General features: G+C 44.2%; 1 protein-coding gene across 3 annotated transcripts in view; it reads left to right on the top strand.

Moving 5' to 3' along the window:
* Positions 1-393: 393 nt before the first annotated feature.
* Qtgal (queuosine-tRNA galactosyltransferase) overlaps positions 394-27,094 on the top strand; it is a 65,213-nt gene continuing 38,512 nt past the window's right edge. Inside the window, exons 1-5 of one of the 3 annotated variants that reach the window (XM_090351443.1) lie at positions 394-475; positions 2,317-2,433; positions 2,522-2,621; positions 9,443-9,507; positions 19,234-19,299. In XM_090351443.1, the coding sequence (XP_090207569.1) occupies positions 428-475; positions 2,317-2,433; positions 2,522-2,621; positions 9,443-9,507; positions 19,234-19,299 (396 nt within the window). In that variant the 5' untranslated portion in view covers positions 394-427. Of the gene's footprint in view, positions 476-2,316; positions 2,434-2,521; positions 2,622-9,442; positions 9,508-19,233; positions 19,300-24,049; positions 24,295-27,015; positions 27,048-27,094 lie in introns of those variants that run through there. The other 2 variants (XM_090351445.1, XM_090351444.1) reach the window with 2 other exon arrangements.

Raw genomic sequence — 27,094 nt, 5'->3', positions numbered from 1 at the left:
GCTCCGGAAGAGCAGTGACCCCGAGGTCTCTTCAAGCTAGCTGCTTGTTCTCAGAATTCCCACTCTCACTAGACAGGCCTTCCTGTCCCGGGCCGGGCTCATTTCGGAGCCGCGGCCACCGGGCGTCTCCGGGGCTCCCGGAGGGGGAACGCGCACCGGAAGCGCCGGGCCCCGCCCACCGGGCCCCGCCCACCGTGGCCCGCCCACTTCGCTGCCAGAGCCACGCCTCTCGCGGCGGCTTGAGCGGCGGCGGCCTGACGTCATTTCTGCGCCTACAGGACGCGGTCCTGCCCCGCCTCTCACGTCCAATCAGCAAATCGGAAGCGGCCTGGTTTCGGCCCGCCTCTCGACGCCGCTGCGCACGCGCAGGGAGGCGAGGCTGGCAGGGTGAGGCGGACGCAGGCGGAGCCGGTGTGTGAGTTCGGCCATGCTTCGCGCGGCGCACGGCGCTGCGCCGGTGCCTCAGGCCGTGGTGGTAGGTGCGGCGGAGGGCGCAGAGCCGTCCTTCTCGTTCCCGCGTTTCCTCCGGCGCGTGCGTGCTCTCCCGGGACGCGGCCCCGCCCGGGTCTTCCCGGCGGGGCGGGAGCGCGTGAGGCTCGGGTCCGTCGCCCGACCGCCCACGACCCCCGACGCGCGCCGAGGACCCGGGCGGCGGGCGGCGGGCGGCGGGCGGCGGCGGCGGCGGCGGCCTCCGCGCCCGTGCCGTGTCCCGCGGCCGGCCCCGCGCCGCCGACCTGCCCCCCGGGACGCCCGCCGGCCCCCGGCCCGCAGGCTCGGCCTTCGGGTGGTCTGCATTTGTCGTACCAAGTATTCGACCTGTCTGACAAGTTTACATCGTACCAGAAGAAACATTAAGAAAAGCCAGTTGTTTTCTCTCGTTAAAAAATAAGTCTCCACGTGTAAATCGGTTGGGAGACCACAACCAAGTGCAAGACAGAACTCTGGTTACTGTGATTTGGGGGGGGGGGTTAGGGAATTTGTAATGGTCTTGACATAGTGTGTCTTCACAGATGTGTGGACTTTTTATACCTGTATCAGGTTTTTGTTTTGTTTTTGCCCGGGGCTCGAACTCAGGGCCTGAGCACTGTCCTTTGGCTTTCTCAAGGCTGGAGCTTTGCCACTTGAACCACAGCACCACTTCCGGCTTTTTTTCTTTACGTAATGTACCGAGGAATCAAACCCTGGTCTTCAGTCATGCTAGGCAAACACTCTTACCACCAGTCCAAACTCCAGGCCCTGTATCAGGTTTTAGTAATTTAAACGTCCTGTCTAGATGACACATAGGTATTATCTACAGAGATCTAGACCCACAGAGGCATTGTCTGTATTATATTGCAACACGTATATTCATATTTGTATACACTCATCTTCTTTGCTTATGTTCCAAGAAATCCCATTGGCTTTCTTAGTAATTTGTCCATTTTTCTTCATCAGGACATTAATGCAGAAATGAGTACAAACTATTTTTGTGTGTGTGTGTGTGGGGGGGAGATCATGGGCTTGAACTTGGCCTGGGCACTGTCCCTGAGCTCTTCAGCCCAAGACTACCACCCTATCCCTGGGCCTGGGCATTGTCCCTGAGCTGTTCTGCTCAAGGCTATCACCCTACCCTTGAGCCAAACCCCACTTCCCATTTTCTAGAGGTTAATTTCTTTTGCCTTTAACCTTGGTCCTCAGATCTCAGCCTCCTGAGTAGCTAGGATTACAGGCATGAGCCACCACACCTGTTGGACAAACTAACATCTGTGGCTGTTCTTTCTTGTGATTATTATAAAAATTAGTGGAATTTTTTTCTCTTTTTTTTTTTTGCCAGCTCAGTGCCTGGGCACTGTCCTTGGACACTTTTTGCCCAAGGCTGCCACATGAACCATAACGTCACTTGGGGCTTTTTCTGTGTGGTTCCGAGAACTCAAACCCAGGGCTTCAGGCATGCTAGGCAAGCACTCTATTGCTAGGTGACATTCCCTGCTCCATTAGTACAATTCTTGAAATAGTTGTTTTGGCGATGGTCAGGTTTCACTGGTTTTATTCCATGCCACCTTTTAGATGTTTTTGGCTTTTTAGGGCTTGTGAAAAAGTCACAAGTTTCAGGGAAACCTAAAACACGATAAATGTTATAGAACAAAGGAATGTCAAGAACCTGGATGGAAGAAATAGACATTTTTTTCAGGGAGTGCCTTGTTCAGGAAGCCTCTGTCTTAGGTCAGGCCTTGCTCTGAGGAAAGGAGCATGATAAGGCCAGCAAAGGTCCATTAAAGCATGGGAAGGGAATTTAGTTCCCATATTTGCTTGCTGACTCATTTCTCTGCATTGCAGTCTATTATTCTCCCAGTCCACAATGCTGAAAAGTGGTTAGATGAATGCTTGAAGTCTGTTTTGCAGCAAGACTTTGAAGGTGGTATGGAGCTCTCCATTTTTGATGATGCCAGTAAGGTATTTGTACATCTCCTATTGGGTGGTTTAGCCTTCCTTACAAATTGGGTTTCAGGGAAGTTTCCTGATCTGCAATGTTCACTTCCAGGACAAGTCTATGACTGTCATTGAGAAATGGAAAGTGAAGCTGGAAGGTTCTGGCATCCCTGTGGTCATGGGAGGCCATACTTCTCCCTCTCCTAAAGGAGGTGAGTAACAGGCTTAGGTTATTAAACTGCAGTTTAGCTGGGCATGGTGGCTCACACCTGTAATACTAGCTATTTGGGATCCAGAGATCAGGCACAAAAATCTCAAGACTATCTTAACTAATGGCTAGATACAGTAGCACACAGCTGCTACCCAGGCACAATGACTAAGCACAGTAGTATGTGCATGTCATTCCAGTGACAAAGAAAAGCACATATATGAGGATTACAGTCTAGGCCAGCTAAGCATAAAATGAGACTGTATCTTGAAGATAATCACCAAAAAGGACTGATGAAATGACTCCAAGAGTGCTTGCTTAGCAAGTGTAATGACCTGAGTTCAAACCCCGGTACTGCACATGATGACGATGATGACAGCCTTAGTTCATGGTTTATTATCAACTTATAAACTTATATAGTTTAATGCTGTTCAAATTCTGGTGAAAAACACCCTACTGATCATTGGGTCTGCCACCTATTGGAACCAATTGGACCTTGGTGTCTTATTCTTCAGTGTAAGGATTTGATGCTGTGATGTGAATGTTTATGTCCTTACCCCACTTCAGATATTGGAACCTAAACCCATTTAGTCGTTGAAGGAGGGGCAGCCTTTGAAAGGTGATGAGGTAATGGGGGAGGAGCCTGAGGAATGGGCCCCAGAGGGTCCTTAGTCCACCTGTGTGAGAACAGTGGTCCTTGTGAGGCATTAAGTTTGCTGAGATCAGGATCTTGAACTTACAGCTTCCTGAACTGTGAAAGAGAAATTTCTATTGTTTATAAGCAATGCAATAGGTGACAGTCTTTTGCAGCACACAAATAATACCAGTCTGAGGTATCCATTGATCTTTTTCATGTCTCTACAGATTTGTCTATTATGGGCATTTCTGATCAGTGTAATTTCAATAAATGCTCTTTCGTAACTGGCCTCTTTCATTAGGCACAGTGTTATATAGGTTCACGTGTGTTGTAACATGTATTAGTACTGTAAGGCTTGTGGAAAGGAAACTCCACGCAGTTTAAGAGGCGAAGGTTTATTGAGAGAGAGAAAGAGAGAACACAGACCTACAGCCACACAAGATGGAGTCAGGGAAGAAAGAGAGAGAGACTTATGGCCGGAAGTGAGACATTATATAGGAGGGGGACAAACGGAAGCGGATGTGACCTCAGAGGAGGAGGAAATACTTCAGACTGGGGGACCTCCCACTGGGAGACATGACAGTTGCCAGGGTTACAGTCTGGGCTGGGATTTCCAGGGTGCACAGAATGCCAAGGGAAGGAATCATTTCTCCCAGGCAGACCTAACAAGTACTTTAGTCTTTTGTGTGGAAGAATAATAACAATTCAGTTGCAAGGATAGTTTCCTACCAATAGTTTTAGCTTTTCTATATCCACTTGCAGTAACTACAACTTTTTTCCTCCTGGTGCTGGTCCTGGGGCCTGGGCGACAGTAACTTTTAAAAAATAGAAATATTGCCAGCCGCTGATGGCTGACTTCTGTAATCCTCACTGCTCAGGGGCTAACATCTGAGGATCACTTTTTGAAGCCAGCTGGGGGAGGAAAGTCCATGAGATTTTTTTTTTTCTTTCTTTCTTTTTTTTTTTTTTGCTAGTCCTGGGGCATGGACTCAGGGCCTGGGTACTGTCCTTGGACAATTTTTGCTCAAGGCTAGTGCTCTGCCACTTGAGCCACAATTCCACTTTTGGCTTTTCCTGTGTATATGGTACTGGGGAATTGAACCCAGGGCTTCATGCATGCTAGGCGAGCTCTACCACTAAGCCACAATCCTGGCCTCCATGAGATTCTTATCTCCAATTATCCAGCAGAAATTAAGCCAGAAGTGGAGCTATGGCTCAAATGGTAGAGTGCTAGTCATCAGCAAAAATGCTCAGTGACAGCAACTAGACCCTGAGTTCAAGTCCCACAATGGATGTGCACATATACCACACACACACACACACACACACACACACACACACACACACACACAAACACACAAACACACAAAGTTATTGTAGCCATCTACTGGATGTGAAGTATCTCATTGTGATTTTGATTTACATTTCTTAAGAAATAATGGATATTGATCATCTTTTATGTAGTTGTTACCCCCTTATCTTTGCAGAAATGTTAATGTCTGCCCTTTATTTAAATGGGTTGTCTCATTATTGTTGTTATAGTTCCTTATGCATTCTGAATACTAGAGTTAGATATGTAATTTGTGCATATTTTCTCCCATTCTTTATTTTTTTGTCTCAGTAATTTTTGTCTCCAAGTTTTTGACCCTAGCACAACTGTCTACCTCTCTTTTTATGATAAGGGCATGGAATATCTTTCCTACCCTCTTGCTTTTGCCTTGTTTAGGCCCTTCTATCTAAAGAGGATTGCCTCTAGACAGTGGGTCTAGATGGTTCCTTTTGACCATCTTTACCTTTTTTTTTTCTTTTGGCCAGTCCTGGGCTTGAGCTCAGGGCCTGAGCATTCTCCTTGGACTTTCTCAAGGCTAGTGCTCTACCACTTGAGACTCAGTACCACTTCTGGCTTTCTTCTATGGATGTGGTTCCGAGGAATCGAACCCAGGTCTTTGTGCATGCTAGGCAAGCACTCTACCACTAGGCCAAATTCCTGGCCCCCATCTTTACCTTTTAATAAGAGAGTTTAATCCATTTGTGATTAATGGATTGCCAATACTTATAAGAAAGGGTTGTTACGACCATTTTGTTACTTGTTGTCTAAATGTCATGTATCTTTTGGGTTCCTCAATTCAGTCTTTTTTAAAGCGATTAATTGCTAGTGTGGACCATACCTGGTATGTGTTATTTTGTTAGCAATTACTGTGGAAATTATCATAAGCATCTTAAATTTATCATCATCTAAATTAGCTGGTTTTAATCTGAGTTCAACCAGATTAGCTTTAGTTCAGATTATTGTTCTCACAAATTACATCTTTGGAGTATGTCCATCAATGTAAGTTTATATGTTGTGTGTATTGACACACCTTGTAATTGTTATTTTATAATTTCTCTCTTCTTTACATAACAAGCAATAAACAAAAAATTATATATAGGTTAGATAGAGTGACTCATGTGTATAATCATAGTAATTCAAGAGACTAAGAATGTGAGGATCAAGGATCCAGGCTAGCCCAGGCAAAAACTTAGTAAGATGTCATGTTGGCAAATAAGCTGGCATTATGTACCTGTTAACCTTTAAGCCCTGGGAAAAAAACTTTGAGACCCTATCTGGAAACAAAACGAAATTCAAACCCTAGTCTGTTAAGATCTTCCTCAGCTATTTTTATCTGGGACTCATAATTTCTTTCTTTCTTTCTTTTTTTTCTTTCTTTCTTTCTTTCTTTCTTTCTTTCTTTCTTTCTTTCTTTCTTTCTTTCTTTCTTTCTTTCGTGTGTGTGTGTGTGTGTGTGGTTTTTTGGTTGGTTGTGGGGCTTGAATTCTGGGCCTGGGCACTGTCCCTGAGCTCTTCAGCTCAAGGCTACTGCCCTACCCCTTGAGCTACAATCCCATTTCCGGTTTTCTGGTGGTTAATTGGAGATAGGAGTCTCACGGACTTTAGTGCCCAGGCTGGCTTTGAACCAGGATCCTCAGATCTTAGCCTCCTGAATATTAGTGGCCAGGAGTTTGTCTAGTGGTAGAGTGCTTGCCTAGCATGCACGAAGACCCAAGTTCAATTCCTCAGTACTACATACATAGAAAAAGGCGGAAGTGTACTATGGCTCAAGTGGTAGAGCTGTAGCCTTGAGCAAAGCCTATGGTCATTGTTCAGGCCCTCAGTTCAGGCCCCAAGACTGACCCCCCCCCCCCCAGAAAAAAAGACTATTAAAGAATGTTTAGACTAGTTTCACAAAACCAATTTGTTTCACACATTTTAGAAGTTGAAAAAGATTTTTATTTTTGCCAGTCCTGGGGCTTGAACTCTGGGCCTGGGCATTGTCCCTGTGCGCTTCAGCTCAAGGCTATCACCCTACCCCTTGAGCCACAAGGCCAATTCCTTTTTTTTTTTCCTACATACTTGTACCCACGCCCCCCCCCCCCCCTTTTTTTTGGCCAGTCCTGGACTTGAGCTCAGGGCATGAACCCTTTCCTTGGACTTTCTCAAGGCTAGAGCTCTGCAGCACCATTTCTGGCTATTTCTATGTATGTGGTACTGAGTAATTGAACCCAGGTCTTCGTGCATGCTAGGTAAGCACTCTACCACTAGGCCAAACTCCCAGCCCCACATCTCTACTTCTGACACTTTTGGGTGTTTAATGAAGATAAGAGTTTCATAGACTTCCTATTCAGGCCAGCTTCAAACCAAGATCTTCATATCTTAGCCTCCTTTGTGCTAGGATTACAGGCATAAGCTACCAGCCCTGACTTAACCTTGCTATCTGAGGCAAATTTTACTCCCATGGCATCATGAAAAATGACAGAGTATCAACAGTTACTAAGGCTGAACAGTCAGTGTGCTCAGAGAATAAAGTTGAGACCTAGCCAAGATTGTTGCTTCTGAGGAGCATCAAAGCCACCCAGTCAAATCACCAAGAAGGTAGACAAGTAAATATCAGTAATAAGACCAGCAGTAGCAGACATGCTGTGACAAACTGCCTAAAATGCCAGTAACCAACACAAACTAGTAGACATACAAAGAAACATGAAAACATAGCCTACTCTAGACAGATGGCAGAGCAACCAGTCAACAAATTCATGACAGGCTCATAGTACCATTCAGGGTCAAGAGTTTGGCCTGGTGGTAGAGTGGTAGAGTCTGACATTCTTTAGTGCCTGGGCTAGCTTTGAACTGTGATCCTCAGATCTCAGCCTCTTGAGTAGCTAGGTTTACAGGCGTGCGCCACCGTGCCTGGCTCCTATAATATATTTTCCTAAACAGGACACATTATATTAACTAGCACCGATAGCATAGATTCAGTTTCTATTTCCAAGAGTGCTAGGTTATTAAAAATTCATAATTTTACTCTTGCTAGAGTAAAAATGCAGCATAGCCCATCATTCCTCTCCAGGAATGGGGAATGTGAGCATGTCCGTGGAACTGAGTTTCCTAGGAACACAGTTGTTGCTTCATGAATCCTCATCAGTACCCCATTTTTGGCTAAATACCCCTCTAAAGTCCCTGCCATGGGCACTGAAGCTGAGCTTTTGTATATCAAACTGCATATTGTTTCCATTGATAACCTGACAGGGTGACGTTGAACCTCCTCAGCCCAGAGGTCAGTTCTGCAGGAGGCTTGTGCTGGCCTTCCTAAACACATGGCTGCCTTGAAGAACTAGATGCTCTACAGTGGTCTATTCTGCATGGTTACATTTTACATTTACTTCAGTTCCAACACAGTGTCTTTCTGAATCTCCATTTGTAGTGATTTTTACCCACTAAGCCTTTCATACTTTATTTTATTTGTTTATTTTTTTACTAGTTCTGGAGCTTGAACTCGGGGTCTGAGCACTGTCCTTGGGCTTTCCTCAAAGCTAGCGCTCCACCACTTGAGTCACAGCACCACTCCCAGCTTTTTCTGTGTATGTGATACCGAGGAATTGAACCCAGGGCTTCAAGCATGCAGCACTCTACTACTAGGTCATGCTCCTGGCCCCCATACTTTTTTTTTTTTTGGTGGGTCGTGGGGCTTGAACTTGGCCTGGGTTTTGTCCCTGAGCTCTTCAGCTCAAGGCTACCATCCTATCCTTGAGCCAAGCCCCACTTCCCAATTTCTAGAGGTTAATTGGAGATAAGAGTCTCAGGTCCTTTTGTGCCCTGGCTGGCTTTGAACCTTGATCCTCAGATCTCAGCTTCCTCAGTAGCTAAGATTACAAGCGTAAGCCAGGGTGCCTGGCTACTTTTTTTTTTTTTTAAAGCACCATTTGTTAGTCAATAATACTAGATCAGTGCTTTACTCTGTTTAGCTCAGCTATAAGTATTATTGCAGGCAAGGATTTTTTTTAAAGCTTTTTAATAAAATAGAAAATCCATCCATGCTCATATACCTGGGTTATTATTCATGAACTAAATATGTCATTCACCCAACATCCTGATAGAAATGCACTACTGGTCCCCAGTGCCCCAGACCTCTAGTCCTTTCCTCACCTTCCTAAGCACGGAACTCTGGCTTTTCTGGGCTCCATGATTTGGGGATGAAGCTTCTGCATCTTTAGGGCTATTGTACTTCACTGGAAACTGGTGTGAGATTCACCCACATTGCTGTTTATACTCAGTGTTGACTATCTCATTTCTTCAGACTAAATTCGGCAGCCAGCTCTACCTTCAGGTTCTTAGGAAGGGCACCACTCTGTGACAACTGAGCTCAGGCAAAGTTCTGCTGGGTCTATACCAGGCAATTTATGTTGAGCATACTCAGGTGACACAGGAGCTGAGCGTACTCATACTCAGGTACTGCTGACACCTGCAGAGACCTTGCACTTCACTACAGACATAACGCTTGGAGAGCTGCCCTCCAGGTTAGGAGTTTGTCAACTGGGCACACTGCAAGCTCTGTATAACTAGGTCCTGATTCACCAGCAAACTTGGGAACTCCTCCCAGGGCATATCACATTTGTTATAAGTTTGTAGCAGATGCTGGATATGCCCTTACTTGATGCCCTCATTTGAACAGATGGCTGCTATAAGGACGGCAGTCACCGAATGTGGACATTGTTTTTCATTTACTTTCCTTGAATTCCTTCTGAAAGCTGACTGGACTTTTCCATGTAGTGCAGAGTACCTCTAGTTCTCTTAGACTGTAAAGCACACTAAACTTGATACTGTTGAAAATTGAATTTTAAATTATTTTTTTTCTCTTTTTTTTTTCCCCTAACAGTTGGATATTCTAAAAATCAAGCAGTTGCACAGAGCTCAGGGACTTACCTCTGCTTTTTGGATTCAGTAAGTAATTTTGGTCGGTAACAACTATTATACATCTAGTGTGGTTCTTTTTTGTTTGTTTGTCTTGTTTTTGATCAGTTGTGGAACTTGAACTCTGGGCTTGGGCACTATCTCTGAGCTCTTCAGCTCAAGGCTAGTGCTCTACCACTTGAGCCACAGTGCCACCTCCTGTTTTCTGGCAGTTTCATGCCCAGGCTTGCTTTGAACTGTGATCCTCAGGTCTCAGCCTCCTGCGTAGCTAGGATTACAGACATGAGCCATCAGCACCCGGCTCTTCATGTGTTTCTTGTAAGTTATTTTAAAAGATATTATGCTCAGCCTTAGAAGTTAAGGTTAATGGGTAGTTACCACTTAATTGCCATAGCACTTACTAAATTAACAATGAATAAAATTGCATAAAACATAAGATTACACTGCAGAAAATATTACAAACAAAAGATAAGGTAAATATGATACTTAAAAGATTAATAGCCAGAAATGGAAATAGCTTTTCACAGTCGATAAGAAAACACAAACAGGGTTGGGAGTGTAGCCTAGTGGTACAGTGCTCACCTAGCGTGCATGAAGCCCTGGGTTCAATTCCTTGGTACCACATACTCAGAAAAAGCCAGAAGTGGTGCTGTGGCTCAAGTGGCAGGGCGCTAGCCTTGAGCAAAAAGTGTCCAAGGACAGTGTCCAAGCCCTGAGTTCAGACCCCAGGACTGGCAAAAAGAAGAACAAGAGGAAGAGGAAGAAGAGGAGGAGGAAAAAGAAGAAGAGGAGGAAGAGGAGGAGGAAGCAGCAGCAGCAGCAGCAGCAAACGCAGCTGGGCACCAGTAGCTCGTGCCTATAATCCTAGCTACTCAAGAGGCTGAGATCTGAGGATTGAAGTTTGAAGCCAGCCTGGGTAGAAAAGTCCATGCGACTTTTTTTTTTTTTTTTTTTACTGGTTATGAGGCCTGAACTGAGGGCCTGAGCACTGTCCTGAGCCTCTCTGTGCTCAAAGCTAGCTCCCTACCTCTTTAGCCACAGCATCACTTACAGCTTATTCTGTTTATGTGGTGCTGAGGAATCAAACCCAGGGCTTCATGCATGTAAGGCAAGCACTCTACCACTTAGCCACATTCCCAGTCCTTCCATGAGACTCTTATCTACAATTAATTACTAAAAAGCTAGACATGAAGCTGTGGCTCAGTTGATAGACACTCAGTTGGTAGTGTATACGCACACATGTACACACACACAACTAAGAGTGGATTCATAGGCTGAGGTCAGGAGTAGAGACTCAGGCAGCAACAAGTAGAGGGTCAAATCAAACTGAAGTTAAATTGTGAACATTTCATCTCATATTCGTGTAAACTAATAGGATTATTCAAAAAACAAAATTAATAAAGTACTTTGAAAATGTAGGTACTCAGTATTTCAGAAAGTATGCATTAATACCACATTAACAGTGTGGTTGTATATTTTGTTCAAGAACTTTAAAAATGCTATGGCACCTGACTCCTAATTTTACCTCTATGTATATTGAGGAAAGATTTATGCAAAGATTGCTCTAGGTTATTTGTTATGACAGAAAATTAGTAATAAATTGACATGTCTTCCAGCACATGCCGACAGAGTTCTGATGAAAGGATTATGTTGTGTTTACAGTAAATTCCTAGCAACAGGATACATGATTATAATGTGGATGAAGAATGTATGATTGCACATATGTCTGTCCCCAGCCATGGATCTATTTGTTTTTTTTTATGGATTTCTGTTTAGAGAGAAAAAGATTAGCTTTAAGAACCTTCATTTGTGCCTGCTGTCTCCTACCCAGATTTCTTGCATGTCAGAATCCTTCTCTGGGACTTCTGTGCTCTTGGGTCTCTTTTGTTTCAGTTTGTGCTGAGGCAAAATTAACTCACAGGAGAACCTCTTCTTATTTCATGCTTACTGAGCTCTGCCCCTTGATCACCAAAACCCCCTGCATAGGTCTTGAGGTATGTAAAGTCTGCAAACCTACCTGGAAAACCTGTGCATCAAACAGCTCTGCTGTCAAATCACAGCCCTAACATGCCACTCTTTCATTCTTCTTATTCTTTTCTTAGATCAAACACATCAGTTTCCTTTAGTTTTCTTCCATTGAATATCTAGCCTCCCTTTTGTTCTGTTAGCACCTTCTGACCCTCTGGGACTCATTTTTCATACACTATCTCTCTAATATTTCTATGAAAGATAGCCATACCCGCTATGAGTAAACATTTTGCTCTTTGTAAAATATTTGTTCTTTGCTGTTTATTCTTTTTCAGAAATTATTTTCTTGAACAGGACAAAGACAAAGCTTATCAAGGGCTTATGTGAGCCCCGAGAAGACTAAATGCCATAGGTGCTCAACTTTCTGAACATGTCTGCAATTAGGTGTACTGTATTTTCCTCTTGTTTTCATTTGTACCATAGTGAATTATTTTTGGCAATCCATAGATCTTGCCAAATGCCACTACTTTTGATTTTTTTTTTTTTTTTGGTCAGTCGTGGGGTTTGAACTCTGGGCATAGGTGCTGTCCCTGAGTTCTTCAGCTCAAAGCTAATACTCTTACTACTTTGAGCCACAGCAACACTTCTGCTTTTCTGGTGGTTAACTGGGGATAAGAGTCTCACAGACGTTAGTGACCAGGCTGGCTTTGAACTGTGATCCTCAGATCTTAGCCTCCTAAGTAGCTAGGATTACAGGTGTGAGCCACTCACGCCCAACTATTAAACTTGATTTTCTTTTTTTAAAGGATTAATGACCCAGGCAGTAGTGAGCTTTGAAATATTTTTATTTTTTCAGAGTGTTTTTATTTCTTGGCTTAAGAGAAAGGAACCATCCCAACATTTGTCCAGCTGCTTTTTCAGAGCTCTGGTTTTAAAACCTCTGATCAGGGAGAGACCTTGTAGAAATGAAGCCTTCCAGCCACTCATTACAAGTGTATGCTCTCAGGGTCTCACAAGTAGCTCTGTGTTTTTAATAAGCTTCCGAGTGACTTGCAGCTACTCTGATGGGTGACTCATGGGCCTGCTTTAAGAGCTGCAGATCTTTAACTCTACCCCAAGGAGAGTTACACTCCAGCTTACCCATGAATCTTCTCTGAACGGGTGTACCTAGACATTGGACTGACGACTTTGCTTCCTGTCATATTGTTACTTAAGCCACTCCTTACTGCCACTTAGTGCCCTCCCATCGTCTCTACTACCTGGCACTGGCTGTGGTTCCTGCCACCATTTGATCTGTTCTCATCCCCGGGTCTGTTTCACTGTCCTTTGCCCCGCCAACTTGTGGGCTCAAAGAGAGGAAAGACACTTCTTTCTACTACTTTCTGGGACATTGCTCAAGATTGGACAGACCTTCGGCTGGACGGGATGACCAGCACATGCCCCTGCCTGGGAGGTCTGTGTGGCAACAGAAATCTCAAGAAAAACTCATTTTGGAGACAGCAGTATCTAAATACATTGCCTGCCCTAGGAGGATATGCTGTTGTTAAGATACAGAGTCCAAAGAGGAGGGCTGGAAGGGGAGAATGACTTGATTTTACTGAATACCCCAAGGAGAAAAATTAGAAAGTGTCTCAGAAACATTTGTGCTTTCCTTGCAATAGATTGGGAGCGGTGGTAAACTCCAATTTTCTGCTACCCATGGCTCAGAAAGCTTGCAGATTGTGACCTGTAAGTATGAATGGCACTGAGCTCATTCAGCCAACCTCCTCCTGGGTGAGGAGCTTATACAGGAACTTGACCTAGATCCTGTTCCTGGATTCTTGCTCCCGTGGTGATACAGGCAAAGGGACCAGTGGTGAACAAAATTGCCCAAGGTGAGATGACTCTGGATTTTGCCCCTGGGAAGGTTCAGTTATGGTGTTCTTATGATACTGAGGTAGTCTGGGTCAGATTTCCAGTGCTAGTGTGAGGTGATAGCTTCTAGCTCAGGGTACCTTCAATTGCTTGTTCGTCCTTCTTCCTCTGGAATCTTGCTGGTCAGAAGGGACTCTTGTTCTCTCTGTAATGAAAAGAAATTCTTTTTCTACTATCTCTGAGGTCAGAGCAAGCAGCCAAGAGATCCAAGATCTAGGAGGGAAGGGAAACAACAAGACACCAAGGTAGGGCCCAGGGACAGGACAGGCACCAATAGCCAAGGCCTCATGAGGTGAGGGGTGGGGCCTCAGAGCAAGGTGCCAACTAGTAGGGTATCAGAGGGAAGGGTGGGAGTCCAGGGACAACAGGCAGAAGGCATGGAACACCCGTTCAGGAAAGGAACCTGAGGTGATAATACAAGCAGATGTGGGGAAGGAGAACTGCTTTCTTCCCTTGTTGCCATTCAGAAAGTGTTCATCGTTTTATTTATTAACTATGAGGCAGGCAGGCAGTGAAATTGTGGTCCCCCTACATGAGCCCATGAGTTCCAGGCCTGCCAGGAAACAAAACCAGGCTTTGTTTCTAGAAAAATAAAAATGAAGAATAGGCATTGTACTCATAAACTGACATGTTGAATTTAAACCCTTCATACAGTGATTCAAATATAATACAATACTTTCAAACAAATGAAAAAATGTTCACTGTAGGTTTTTTAGCTGCCTTTTATCAAGGTGAGAAGTTGCTAGTTCAGAACTTTTATGACTTTCAATTTTGTGAGGTTTTATTTTCTCCTCTATTAAGTTCTTCATAAAGAGATTATTTTTTTCTTGTTAAGGTTCTACGTGACATGAATTTTCAAGTGGTAAAACAGCTATGTGACATGAATTTTCAAGTGGTAACGTGGCCTCAGATCCCCTATTGCTGTGTTTCTAAGTGTTGATGTTGAGCATGTTACCCCAACTCATACATCTCCTGGAACTGACTTTACTTCTGGGTTTTTGTTTCTCTCTCTAACTTAGCATTTGTTGAGTTTGGTGCATCTGGGCTGCCGTCTTTCTATCTTAGAAATTCCTTAGCCATCACTCTTTCACAGGTAGACTCTCCCCCAATCTTTTCCCTTTGGGTCATATGTAGGAAGTTATCTATAACTTCCTTTTCAGTTTTCCATCTTCATGTTTTGTTGTGCTGAATTCTGAATAAGTTATTTTCTCATTTCTTCAGGCTCACTTATTATCTCTTTAGAAATAACTGCTCTGCTGTTAAATTTGTCCACATGTTTAATTTAGATTTGGATTTTCTTATTTTTGTAATTCAGCTTAATCCTCCTCCTAACTGCCTCGTCATTTCATATTGATGATTCCTTGGTCCTCACTGGAATTTTAGACATATCAGGGAAGACCAGTAATAAGGCTTTCACCTTACCTCTCATGGTTAGAGGAGAGATCTTCACAAATTCCTTCGCATAAACTTTGAAATGGGTACACTAGCTTTCAAAGTCAGTGTTCACAGCTCTTCGAATCTGTTTTTTCAGTGCCTCTGCTTTGCATTTAAAATACTCACTGACCTTGTTAACCAACTCCTGGTGTTTTGCACAGTTAGAGCACAGTGGACCTGCCTGGGGTAGGAGGAAGAACGAGGGAAGGCAGGGGACTCTGTGGAAGGGATGGGATCACAAGCCTGCAGAAACAGATCTGGCTTGTTATCAGAGCCTCCACCCCCACTTACATGTGTAATAAAGACTTTCATTCTCCAGTCGTTCCTCACAGTGGCCTCCAGAGAACAGGGGATTTATTTATAGTCAAGAGTGGTCATACTTTCCAAAGAGTTTGGTACCTGTTTTGCTATTTATTTTTTGACTTGAATATATGCTCATTGCATCAGTCTTAAGATTCTTGTTGGTTCGGCAAGTAATTTATTACCATCCATGTTTTCTTGGCTCTTATAGATTCTGACTGTTCAGAATTCTGGGATGGGGAGCTGTTTCTCTTAGAAGTGATAGAAATTTTTTGGACTCCTGAGAGCTGGGAAATATCAGGAAATTGTGTGTTTTACATAGAAAAATCAATACCTGGCAATTGTGTTTTTTACATAAAAAGCTCTTAATTTAGAAAATGCTAACCAAGACAACAATTTTGAGTCTGATTAACCCTGTCTGTACTACTCAGAGTTCTCCAGAGAAGACACAGGACATAAAGAGATACATAGGGGAAAATGTACGTGATCATGGAGGCTGAGTCCAATGTTTTGCTGTTTGTAAACTGGAGATCTAGGAAAGCTGGTGGTGTATTTTGCAGTCCAGATCCTGAGGCCTGAGAGCCAGGGGAACCAATGGTACCATACCTTTCAGAGTCCCAGTTTCCAACAATGAGGAACATCATTATCCTGGAGCAGCAGAAGATGGACCTTCCATTTGAGAGAAGAAGAGGAAATCTACTCTTCTACATTTTGTTTTATCTGGACCTTGAAAGGGTTGGATGATGCCTCCTCTACTGAGATGTGTGGGTTTTCCTTACTAAATTCTCTGATTCAAGAGCTACTTTCTCATTAGGACAAAGGGTGAACCAGGGTTTGAAATGTGGCCTAGTGGTAGTGTTCACCTAGCATACATGAAGCCCTGGGTTCGATTCCTCAGTAGCACATAAACAGAAAAAGCCAGAAGTGTTGCTGTATTCAAGTGGTAAAGCACTATCTTTCAGCAAAAGAATCTCAAGACAGTGCCCAGGCCCTAAGCTCAAGCCCCAGGATTGGCAAAAAAAAAAAAAAAGGTAAACCAATTAAACAGTGAAACTCACTAGACTCTGTGTTGGAAATGAACTATACAACTCTGGGGAGAGGGAAGTCGGGAGGGGGAAAACTGGGAGAGAATAAGGGATGACACTTCAAAAGGAAATGTACTCAGGGCCAGGAGTTTGACCTAGTGGTTAAAGTGCTTGCCTGGCATGCATGGAGACCTGGGTTCGATTCCTCGGTACCACATACATAGAAAAAAGCCAGAAGTGGTGCTGAGGCTCAAGTGGTAGAGCTCTAGCCTTGAGAAAGTCCAAGGACAGTGCTCAGGCCCTGAGCTCAAGCCCAAGACTGGCCAAAAAAAAAGGAAATGTACTCAATACCTGAATCATGTATTGTAACTCATCTTTATATAACCTTTACAATAATTTTTTAAAGCTAATTTAGCCAGGCATCGGTGACTTACCCCTGTAATCCTAGGTACTCAGGAGGCTGAGATCTGAAGATAGTGGTTCAAAGCCAGCTCAGTCACGAAAGTCCATGAGACTCTTATCTCCGATTAACCACCAGAAAACCAGAAGTGGTGCTGAGGCTCAAGAGGTGGAGCGCCAGCCTTGAGCTGAAGAGCTCAGCATCATGGACAGTGCCCAGGTCTAGATTCAAGCCCCAGTACTGGAAAAAAAAAAAAAAAGACTTTTGCCTAATACATGTGTTTATCCACACAAATTATTCATAACAACATGAGGAGAAAATGTGATAATAACAGTTCTCATTTCTGTAACTAATCATGTGGTGTCCATAGCTGTGCTCATTCTTTTTATTTGTGGGTCACGGGGCTTGAACTCTGGGCCTATACGCGGTCCCTGAGCTCTTCAGCTCAATGCTACTTCCCTACCCTTGAGCCACAGCCCCACTTCCCATTTTCTAATGATTAATTGGAGACACAAGTCTTACAGCTTTCGACTTGTAGTGTTTGGGCTGGCTTTGAACCTTGATCCTCAGATCTAAGCCTTCTGAGTAGCTAGGATTACAGGCATGAGCCACTGCCCAGCCATAGCTATGCTCATTCTATACCTGTCTTTAGCAAGTGTCTCAGTGGGTCTTGCTCTTTACCTGAAGGGGGGCCCATACCTTCATTCTTGAAGAATCTGTGCCGTTTGTCATCCTGACCTTAATATATGTGGCCTGGTGATACTAAGAGATGACTGGTTATTCTTCTGAACTGCAGACATTCTTTCTCACCTCTATCGTATAGTAGCAATCTAGTTTCCACTTAGCACTCTGGATCAGTCATCTCTGTCAATACAACTCACTTCTCAGACTGTTAACTAGACACATGAAGACCCCACAGTGGCCAGGGGAGTCTTAACTTGCAGTCCAGAAGAATCATTGTGGTGTGGTGTTTCTATAGAAGCATTCCCCCACTCCCCCTGAAACTAAAACTCTCAGGACCCAGAGCATAAGGCCAAGGGAAGAATAGATAAAATTTTGCTAGTGGGTCATTTTGGGTGGCAGTGAATGATATCATTCCCAGATCTACCCCTTTACTTCCTGGACCCATGAATTCTGCTGTGGGAGAAACAGCACTATGCATGGCTCCCTGATGTAGAGCAACCCCAGTCTCTGGAGACCCTGGCCCAACTCCTGCACTTGGAAACCAGTTGGGTTTGTAGCTGTGTCTTCAAACAGCCATTCCAGCATTTTGTCAAGTCAGCTGCTCAGAGTGGTATAGCAAGAATTATACGCACTGGCACTGGGCTTCCCCCTTCCCCCCCCCCAAAAAAAAAACAACCTTTAAAGTATTTTATTGTGAGGTGCTAGTGGCTCATGCCTATAATCCTAGCTACTCAGAAGGCTCAGATCTGAAAATCTGAACAGGAAAGTCCATGAATTTCTTTAATTAACCACCAAAAAGCCAGGAGTGTAGGTATAATTCAAGTGGTAGAGTACTAGCCTTGAGCAAAAAAGCTCAGGAATGACACATAGGTCTTGAATTCAAGCCCCCAGGATCGGCACCAAATTTTAAAAAGTTTTGGCAACACTGAGGTTTGAAATCAGGACCTCGTACTTGCTGTGCAAGTACTATACCACTTGAGCCATACTCCTAGTTTTCCACAAAATACTTAAATCTTTGTTTATTAATCTACCACTTCAATACTGTTTTGTTGTTATGAGATCAAACGTACATACCGAAAAATGTGCAATATGTGTGCACTTGGAAGCTCAACTGTGAAGCCTATATGCATGTTGCTGGCCTGTGGTCAGGCAGTGTCGATTGCCAGCACTGTGGGGAGCCGCTGTGCTGCTACTCCCAGACCCTCGAACTTGGTTCTAATGTAGAAGGTCATATGTTCTTACTTTTCTTTATGACTTGCATTATATATGTATTTCTTAAATAATATGGTTAGTTTAAAATATGTGGAATAATGTCTCATCTGTTCTTTCATGGTTGGTTTGTGGATTTAGTGATATGAGCAGCTGTGATTGCGTCTCAATACTAAGTAAACTGAAAATTGTAAGGTGCCATTTGTTTTTCCATTAAATGCTCATGTAATTAATGGTCCATGTCCAAGCAAGGTTTCTGTGGGCATTCCTGTTTATGTCTTATGGGTAGGACTCTTCTCCCCAGGTGGTGAAATTACTAGGAGTAGGAACCTCTAGTTTGGACAATGCCAAACTGTCTCTCAAACAACTGTGACACTTTTTGTTTTCTTTAAATAGTCCTGGGGCTTGAACTCAGGGCCTCAGCACTGTCCCTGAGCTCCTTTTGCTCAAAGATAGTGCTCTATCACTTTAGCCACAGTGCTACTTCCAGCCTTTTCTGTTTGTGCAGTGCTGAGTAATCGAACCCAGGGCTTCATGCATGCTAGACAAACTAGACAAACACTCTACCACTAAGCCACATACCCAGCCCAACTGTGACACTTCTTACCAGGAGTATGAATGTCCTTGTCACTTTGCATCCTCAGTCACACTTGCAATTGTCAGGATCTTCTGTTTTCCCATCAGTTGCAAGGTGATTGCCTTTCTCTGATGACCAGCAAGGATCCTGGTACTTAGACAGTGGCTGAACTGACCACTTAAACCTCTTGCTCTGCTAGTAGCAAATAGGGTTGCTTATGAATTCAAAATGTATTCTTTACACAGGATGATGTGATGTTGCCCCAGAGAGTAAGGCTGCAACATGAAGCTGCTGTCCAGTATCCGAAGAGCGTGAGTACAATGCCTTTCTTATATTGTCCCACCCTTGATGAGATTGCCAGTGTGATTCTGTACACAGAGACTTTTCCTCAGTGTAAAAAGAGTTTGCATATGATCAGACTCCCAAATCAGAGGGTTTTTTGTGGCTAACATGTCTCTAGTACTCAGAGGTGTTTTCCTTTGAAGAAAAATCATGCTTTTCATTTTGGATTCCACTTCTCTCTTTTAAATGCACAGAAAGGGGCCAGGAGTTTGGCTTAGTGGTAGAGTGCTTGCTAGCATGCATGAAGACCCAGGTTCGATTCCTTGGTACCACATACATTGAAAAAAGCCAGAAGTGGTGCTGTGGCTAAAGTGGTAGAGCTCCAGCCTTGAGAAAGCCCAAGGACAGTGTTCAGGCCCTGAGCTTAAGCCCAGGAATGGCAAAAAAAAAAAAAAAAAAAAAAAAAAAAAGCACAGAAAGGATTGCTTTGTTTGTTCAATTCTTTGTAATCAGCATGTTGAAGCTGAGCTTTGAGCTTACAGACCATACTGAAAACTCTAGTGTTGGCAACTTTAAAATCTCTCTCACTCACCCTCTGAGCTTCACAGGTACTTGACCACCCCAAGCCCCTTGGGAGGTTGGCTGGGCCCTACCTGCTCTTACCCACTGCCTTGAAGGAATGAGAGTACATGTGCCCCACCCTGCCCTTTCCCATCCAAGGCCCTTGCTGCCATTTCTTGTTCTCTTGCCACTTTATCTATATGTGTGGGTACACTGGTACTGGATCTTGAACTATCAGCCTTGCATTCTTGCATTCAGGATTTTTACTGACAACTAGTGCTGTACCACTTGAGCCTTGCCTTCTGACTAGTATTTTTCTGGCTAATTGGAGATAAGAGTCTTAAGACTTTTCTATCTAGGCTAGCTTCAAATCATCCTCAGATCTCAGCACTTGAGTAGTGAGGATTACAAATGTGAGTTACAGGCCAGGAGTTTGGCCTAGTGATAGAGTGCTTGCCTACCGTGCACGAAGACCTGGGTTCGATTCCTCAGTACCACATACAGTGAAAAAAGCTGGAAGTGGTGCTGAGGCTCAAGTAGTAGAGTGCTAAGCCTTGAGAAAGTCCAAAGGACAGTGCTCAAGCCCTGAGCCCAAGCCCAGGACTGGCAAAAAAAGACATAAAACAAACAAACAAAAAAACAAATGTGAGTTACAGATGCCCACTTTATGTCCACTTTTGTCTTGGTATAGGGTAGAGACTTGTTCCCATGGGAGATCTGACGACAATCCCAAGTTCAGAGTTGTGGGTCAGGGACACAGCAGTATGTGCCTAACTGTGAAAGAAGACAAGAAATTTAGAAACAAGGCAGGCTGCAGTCTTGTTGCTATCTCCACTGTGGGTTTGCAAGGTCCTGGGAGGATCAGGACCCCAAGTTGGCTATAAGGACTTCTGTGTGGGGCATGTATCAGCAAGGGCAGAATAACCGTGTCCTTTTCTGGCTCCTGAAAGGGTCTAAAGAGGAGAAGCCACAAATATGTGTCAGTGTCCATTTTCATGGTAGTCAGTGACCACAGCCTCCAGAATCGCTTTTCTAAAGTTTAAAGGCATAGAATACTTCATTCTTTCCCTGTGTAGCTGGAGAAGATATGAGAGTGTCTCTCAGTACATGCTGTCATGAAAGCCTGTGGAGCTCTTCTACACTAGCATTGGTATCTGAAGCCTGCAGGACTGGATTCATGGAACATCACCATATGGCCTAGAGATTTCTATCCCAGCCTCCAAAAGTCCTGGTGGGTTTCTTAGTCACATGAAAGAAGGAGAGATTTTATGCATAGACTATGTTTATTAGGAAGAAGCAACAAAACAGAAACAAACAAAATAAGTCTGTTTTCATGGACTTCTGTGCAGTGTATCTAAGGGAACTACAAGGACTGGGACTTCCAGAAAGTCCTCCCAATGGCTCTGACATTGAGGCATATGGAAGCTAGAGAAGAAAGAAAGAACATGATTATAAAAAAAAATGAAGCTTCTTTCCCCAAGTTGCCTACTTGAACACTACTAGGACCATTTCACCTGTTTTGACACTGAAGAGAAAGACTGTTCTGCCCTGTGTAGCTGAGGTTTATACCCCATATGAAAGAGTACATGCTTCTAAATATTTAACTTATAGTATATAGTGGAAACTTGTAAATATATTTTTTATTTTTATTTATTTATTTATTTTTTGCCAGTCCTGGGCTTGAGCTCAGGGCCTAAGCACTGTTCTTGGACTATCTCAAGGCTGGAGCTCTACCACTTGAGCCTCAGCACCATTTCTGGCTTTTTTTTCTATGTATGTGGTGCTGAGGAATCGAACCCAGGTCCTTGTGCACACTAGGCAAGCACTCTGCCACTAGGCCAAACTCCTGGCCCTGAAACTTGTAAAGAATTTTGAAAGAGTGTTGACAGTTTGGAAAGCAAGATACTTTCAAATATGTTTTCATTTCCATTCTAAAACTAAACAGACTGGATGTAATTATGAAGTCATTTTCTTAGCTCTTTTTGCCGTTCATTCCAACAAACTGCTATTTAAGAATGTTCAGGGGCCGGGAGTGTGGCCTAGTGGTAGAGTGCCTTCCTAGCATGCACGAAGACCCAGGTTCAATTCCTCAGTACCACATACATAGAAAAAGCCAGAAGTGGTGCTGTGGCTCAGGGTAGAACACTAGCCTTGAGGAAAACCCAAGGACGGTGCTCAGGCCCTGAACTCAAGCCCCAGACTGGCAAAAAAAAAAGAATGATCAGGAATTTGAAAAAAAATATATAAAAACTGTGTTTGTCCTAATTAAAACAACCATTTAAAATTAAGATTTACATTTAATAGATGGTTTCTAGTCTAGACTGTGACTAGACCTAGATGCTTCTGCAGCATGTGGTACAGAATGTGGGCCACATCTTCCAACTGCAGAGGTGGGTGGAGTACTTTCTTCCCTTCTCCCACCTTCCTAGGATGGCGGCCAATGGCTGTACCCAACACAGCCTGAGTAAAGCTACATCTGTCACCTCTGGAATCCTAGTCTACAGTTGCTGGTCGGTGGCTGTGTCAGAGATGGGTAGTTTGTTCTGAAGGAATGAAATGAGTGCTCTTCATCTCTACTCTGTCATTACTTCTTTAAGGACAAGAAAACCTTACAAGAAAATGACTTAGGAGGATGACAGTCTTCATAACTTATATCACTGTTCATTTTTGCTGTAGAACTTTGGGAATTTTATATTTCGAACAGTCCTGGACAGCTGTAAATGTAGTTTTTAGTTTTATTTATTGTTTGCTGCCTGAGTCCTTGCAACAGAGACACATTCTGAAGCCTGATGCGATAGAGTGAGAATCTTCATGTTTGCTCCTTGGGATCCTAAGGTAGTGGACAGGGCAAAAGCATAGAGGAAGAGGCCAAGGGATGCATAGCTTCAAGAAAATCAAGACTAGTCAGGCTGAAGGCAAGAAGATGTCCCCATCTCACAGATGAGGAGTCTTGCAGATGGGCATGGTGATGTGTGGAACATACCCCTTGGTTCTAAAACCAAGATGGGTGTTCAAGGGCCAATTGTAGGCCTTCCTCATACCAAGGATGATGGAATGGATTTCTGCTTGAGAGCATCCAGTTGCCTTTGGGAAGTAGTAATAGGAACGTAGACAACAGCCACAAGCAGTGAGGTACAAGAGTGCTGAGGTGCCTGGACTCTCAAGATCCATCTCCAGAAAATGAGTCTCATCTCACCCTGGGGGAGAGCAAAGATTCAAAGACAACAGAGCCAGTGTTTCCTGTCCTTGTAAACCCTTCTAGAACCTTCAGCCATCTGTTAGAAGAGATCTTTACCCCACATGCATTCTCACCAGCCTTCAGCCACGCTGAGAAGCAGGATCATCACCTCTAATTACAGTCTCACTGACCCTCAGCTACCCTGAGAAGCAGAACCTTCACCTTCAAGTAGAGTCTTACTATCCTTCATCCACACTGTGGAGCAGGATCTTCACCCTTAAGTACAATCTCAGTGATCTTCATCTACTCTGTGAGTGAGTATCTTTACTCCTAATCAGTCTCACTGACCTTCATCCATCCCATGAGGCAAGATTTCACCTCCACGTACATTCACCAGCCCTCATCCACTCCACAAAGCAGGATCTTCATCCCTTAGTATAGTCTCATCCACCTTCATCCACCCTATGAGTGGAATACTTTACCTGTAAATACAGTTTTATCAACCCTTATCCACTTTATGAGATAGGTACTCACCTCTAACTACAGACTTACACAGCTTGCCTGTTGGAAAATGTTGGACAGACCCACTGTGAATTCCAGCCTGGGGCAGCCAAAACTGGTTGAGGATAAACATTTCACTAGGATGTAGAAATACTCTTATGTACTAACGTCATTCCTGGTGAGAGAGGACTTTAAAACCTTAGGGCTGGGATGTAGCTCAGTGGCAAAGCGCTTGCCTAGCAAGTGCCCTGTTCTGAGTTCAGTCCCCAGTACCAAAAAAGAAATGACCCAAAACAACAACAACCATCTCATAAGAACTCAAAATCAAGGTGGCAGAGCAAACAGATAAACCATAGCTCCCTGTGATCAGAGATACAGGATCTCTAGCATAGAACTCCACTTCAAGAGAGCACATCAAACAAACTGCAAACAGAGTAGCACCAACCAAGAAGATTCAAGATTTAATCGACAAGAGGGGGAGAAGACACAGAGGAGGACGGCAGGCAACTCTCCCTATACTGCTGCTACTGCAGACTGAATGAAGAGCTTCCCCGATTTTTTTCCTCTCCTTTCTCCTCCTTTTTCCCCCCTCGATACCCACTGGCAGCTCTCTCTCAGCAGCAGACAACAGGAACATAGCTGTAATCCAGAAGCTGAACTCTTGGAATTGGAAAGTGCAGCCACAGCAGCACAGAGACAGTGTGCTTCTCACCAGGCGGGACTTCTACTGCTACCAAGGAGCAGTTGCAGTTTGACTTGACAGGGCCTCTAATGCTGGGGAGCAGTGAGTATCTAGCCCGAAACCCCCTATTTCTTCAATTGTAGTTGCACTGGTCCACCGTACCCAGAAATAAAGCATTGGCACCAGATTATGATAGGACCTGGCAGAACCTCTAACACCAGGGAGAGGTTGTGACGGGACTTGGCAAGACTTCTAATGCTGGGGAGCATTGAGTATCCAACCTCAAACCATTCCCCCCCTTCCCTCTGCCATGGCAGTGTCCAAGTGAGCCCTGACAGCCTGCTGGCACCTCCTCACTCATGGCTCCCCAGGTATTGCATCCAGCCGGCCCCAAAGCCTACCTATGCAATCCTGTACCAGATAGGTGCTGGGCACAGCACCCAGCCGGCCCCCTGAAACCTGCCCACATCTCTACAAATGGGGCACCACCTGCATGACAGTGAGTGCATCCCCTTCCCACTGAACTTAGTACCTAAACTGAATGGTCTCTACAAATCCCGAATCCAGATACATAAATCACAGTGACAGATCACCAAGTTCATGAACAATCAAAACAACATGCCACTCTCGATAACTAACAGCATCTCTGGGGAGGACAAAGAAAAGAGAAGAACAGAAAAGGCAAATTAGTAGAGACAGTAGCTCACTGCTGAGCTTGAGGGCTGAGGTGGGAGAGATGGCCGGAGGTTTGAGGGAACCTGTAGGAATGAGACTCAAAATGGGACAGTTGGGGAAGTGAGGGGGAAGTAAAGGAAGGGTAACATTGTCCAATGAGAGAAATGAGCTCACTACCTGATTTAGGAAATGGTATCCCTTCTGTACAACACATTACTAGTAGCAATAGAATTATTTTTTAGTGGGACAGTTTTGACATTGCTCAACACTCTATACTTAGAATCGTCAGGTTGTAAACTTCTGGTGGCATGTACATTAAATTTTATAAAATGTGGGAAAGACCACAGGCGGAAAATTTGGTGCTCTCAAGAAAGGGGTATTGGGGACTGGGAGTGTTGCCTATGGTGGAGTGCTTGCTTAGCATGCATGAAGCCCTGGCTTCGATTCTTTGGTACCACATACACAGAAAAGTCCAGCAGTGGTACTGTGGCTCAAGGGTAGAGTGCTAGCTTTGAGAAAGCTCAAGGACAGTGCTCAGGCCTTGAGTTTAAGCCCCAGGATGGAAAAGAAATAAAGATATAATAATGATAGGGTCTTTGTGTCTGAGCACATGGATGCCCCAATTCTGTGAAGCCCACAACCATGCCAGTAGACACTTCTCATGCATGCCTGGGTTAGAAGTCAGGAATATCCTTAGAGACCTAAAACATCTCAGAAGGATTTAGTCTTATCCTAGCATTGGAATGGCTGTGAGCTATTTTCAGACAGTGTCTTGGTTCTTGAGGGAAAAGGAATGAGAGTGTCATAAAAGGCAAGATGACTCAGAGTTCTCGGGCTATAGTTTTGCCTTCGGATGGGAGGCCATGACATGAAGAATATTCTTTACCTTCCCAAGCACCTACCTAGAAACATTACCTGATGCACTGATACAGTGCCTCTGGGCACTCCTATGTGGTTCAGAAATGATCCTGCAGATGTTTACCTGCTCAGGTGCCTGTCTACCTCCTTAGCACATGTCCCCACTCCTTAAACTGTATCCCACCCAAGGGTCCATTTGTCTCCTCAGATTACAGCCCCACCTCAAAACACGTCCTCACCCTAAAATATATATGTCAGTAGCCCTATAACTCCCTCTTTTTGTTTTTTTGTCAGATACCATTTGGGATGGTGTCACAAACTATTGACTTCCTTGGGCTTTAACATTACTGTCTCTGAGCCTTCTGGCCTTGAACATGACCGCCTTCTAGTTTTTTACTTCTCTGGCATTAGCCTCAGCCACTCATACCATGTTCTAGGTGAACTGCCTGCACTTTCCATAGGCTCTACCTGAGATAGGTCTGAACACTTCCAATATGCTCAGAGATAAGGAATCAAGTCCTCCAGATGATCAGAGAGGCCTGTCAATAGTGGCTAGTCTATATGTGGACCTTGGGCTTAATGCTCCCATGCCAGCTCCATTGCAGAGGACCGGCAGTTACAGCATGAGGCCCTCATGGCAGGAATATACCAAGTTTACTCAGGAGGAGATAGACATGTTCTGAGGGTCTGAGTGGCATTCTGAAGTTAGGATGTGTTCTAAAGAGATGTATTCTGAGGAGATTAAGATAGTCCTAAAGGAGACCAGAATGTATTCTGAAGTAGGGATGTGTTCTGGAAAGATATGCTGTATTCTAAGGTGGCAATGTTTTCTGAGGAGCTGGAGATGGGTTCTGAGGAAATGGAGACACATTTTGTGGTGGAGAAGCACTCTGTGGAGATGTAATATGTATTTTGAGGTGGAGATGCCTTCTGAGATAGAATATGCCCTAGTGTGGAATACGTTCTAGCGTTCTAAGGAGATGAAGCATATCCTGAGATGGGTGTGCTATCTGCTCCTGGGCAGGAACTCATGAGTGTTGAGATACTACTGTGGCCCAATAAGGAGGAGGCCATGCTATAAGAAGTGTGAGCCATCATACCAAGTCATCATTACTTAGCATGTCGCATCCTTAAGGTTGTATCCAGCTCATTCCTGGTAGCTATGGTGACATTTTTCTTAAATTGTCTCATTCTGAGGGCAACATTAGCGATTTGTGACCAAGAAACTACTCAAGACCCCCACGTGGAGTCTAGTGCTCCCTTCCCCTCCCTCTAACAAGGACTACCTAATTCAACCCAGATCCCACAAATTTCAGTCTGGTGTATGGATATTACATGCTTAAAATAGTATAAAACACACTCATTAAAA

The sequence above is a fragment of the Megascapheus bottae genome, chromosome 17 (assembly GCF_031878675.1).
Source record: "Megascapheus bottae isolate mThoBot1 chromosome 17, mThoBot2.hap1, whole genome shotgun sequence".
Taxonomy (NCBI): Eukaryota; Metazoa; Chordata; class Mammalia; order Rodentia; family Geomyidae; genus Megascapheus; species Megascapheus bottae.
Note: the sequence above shows the minus strand (reverse complement) of the source record. Positions and strands in the feature narration are given on the sequence as shown.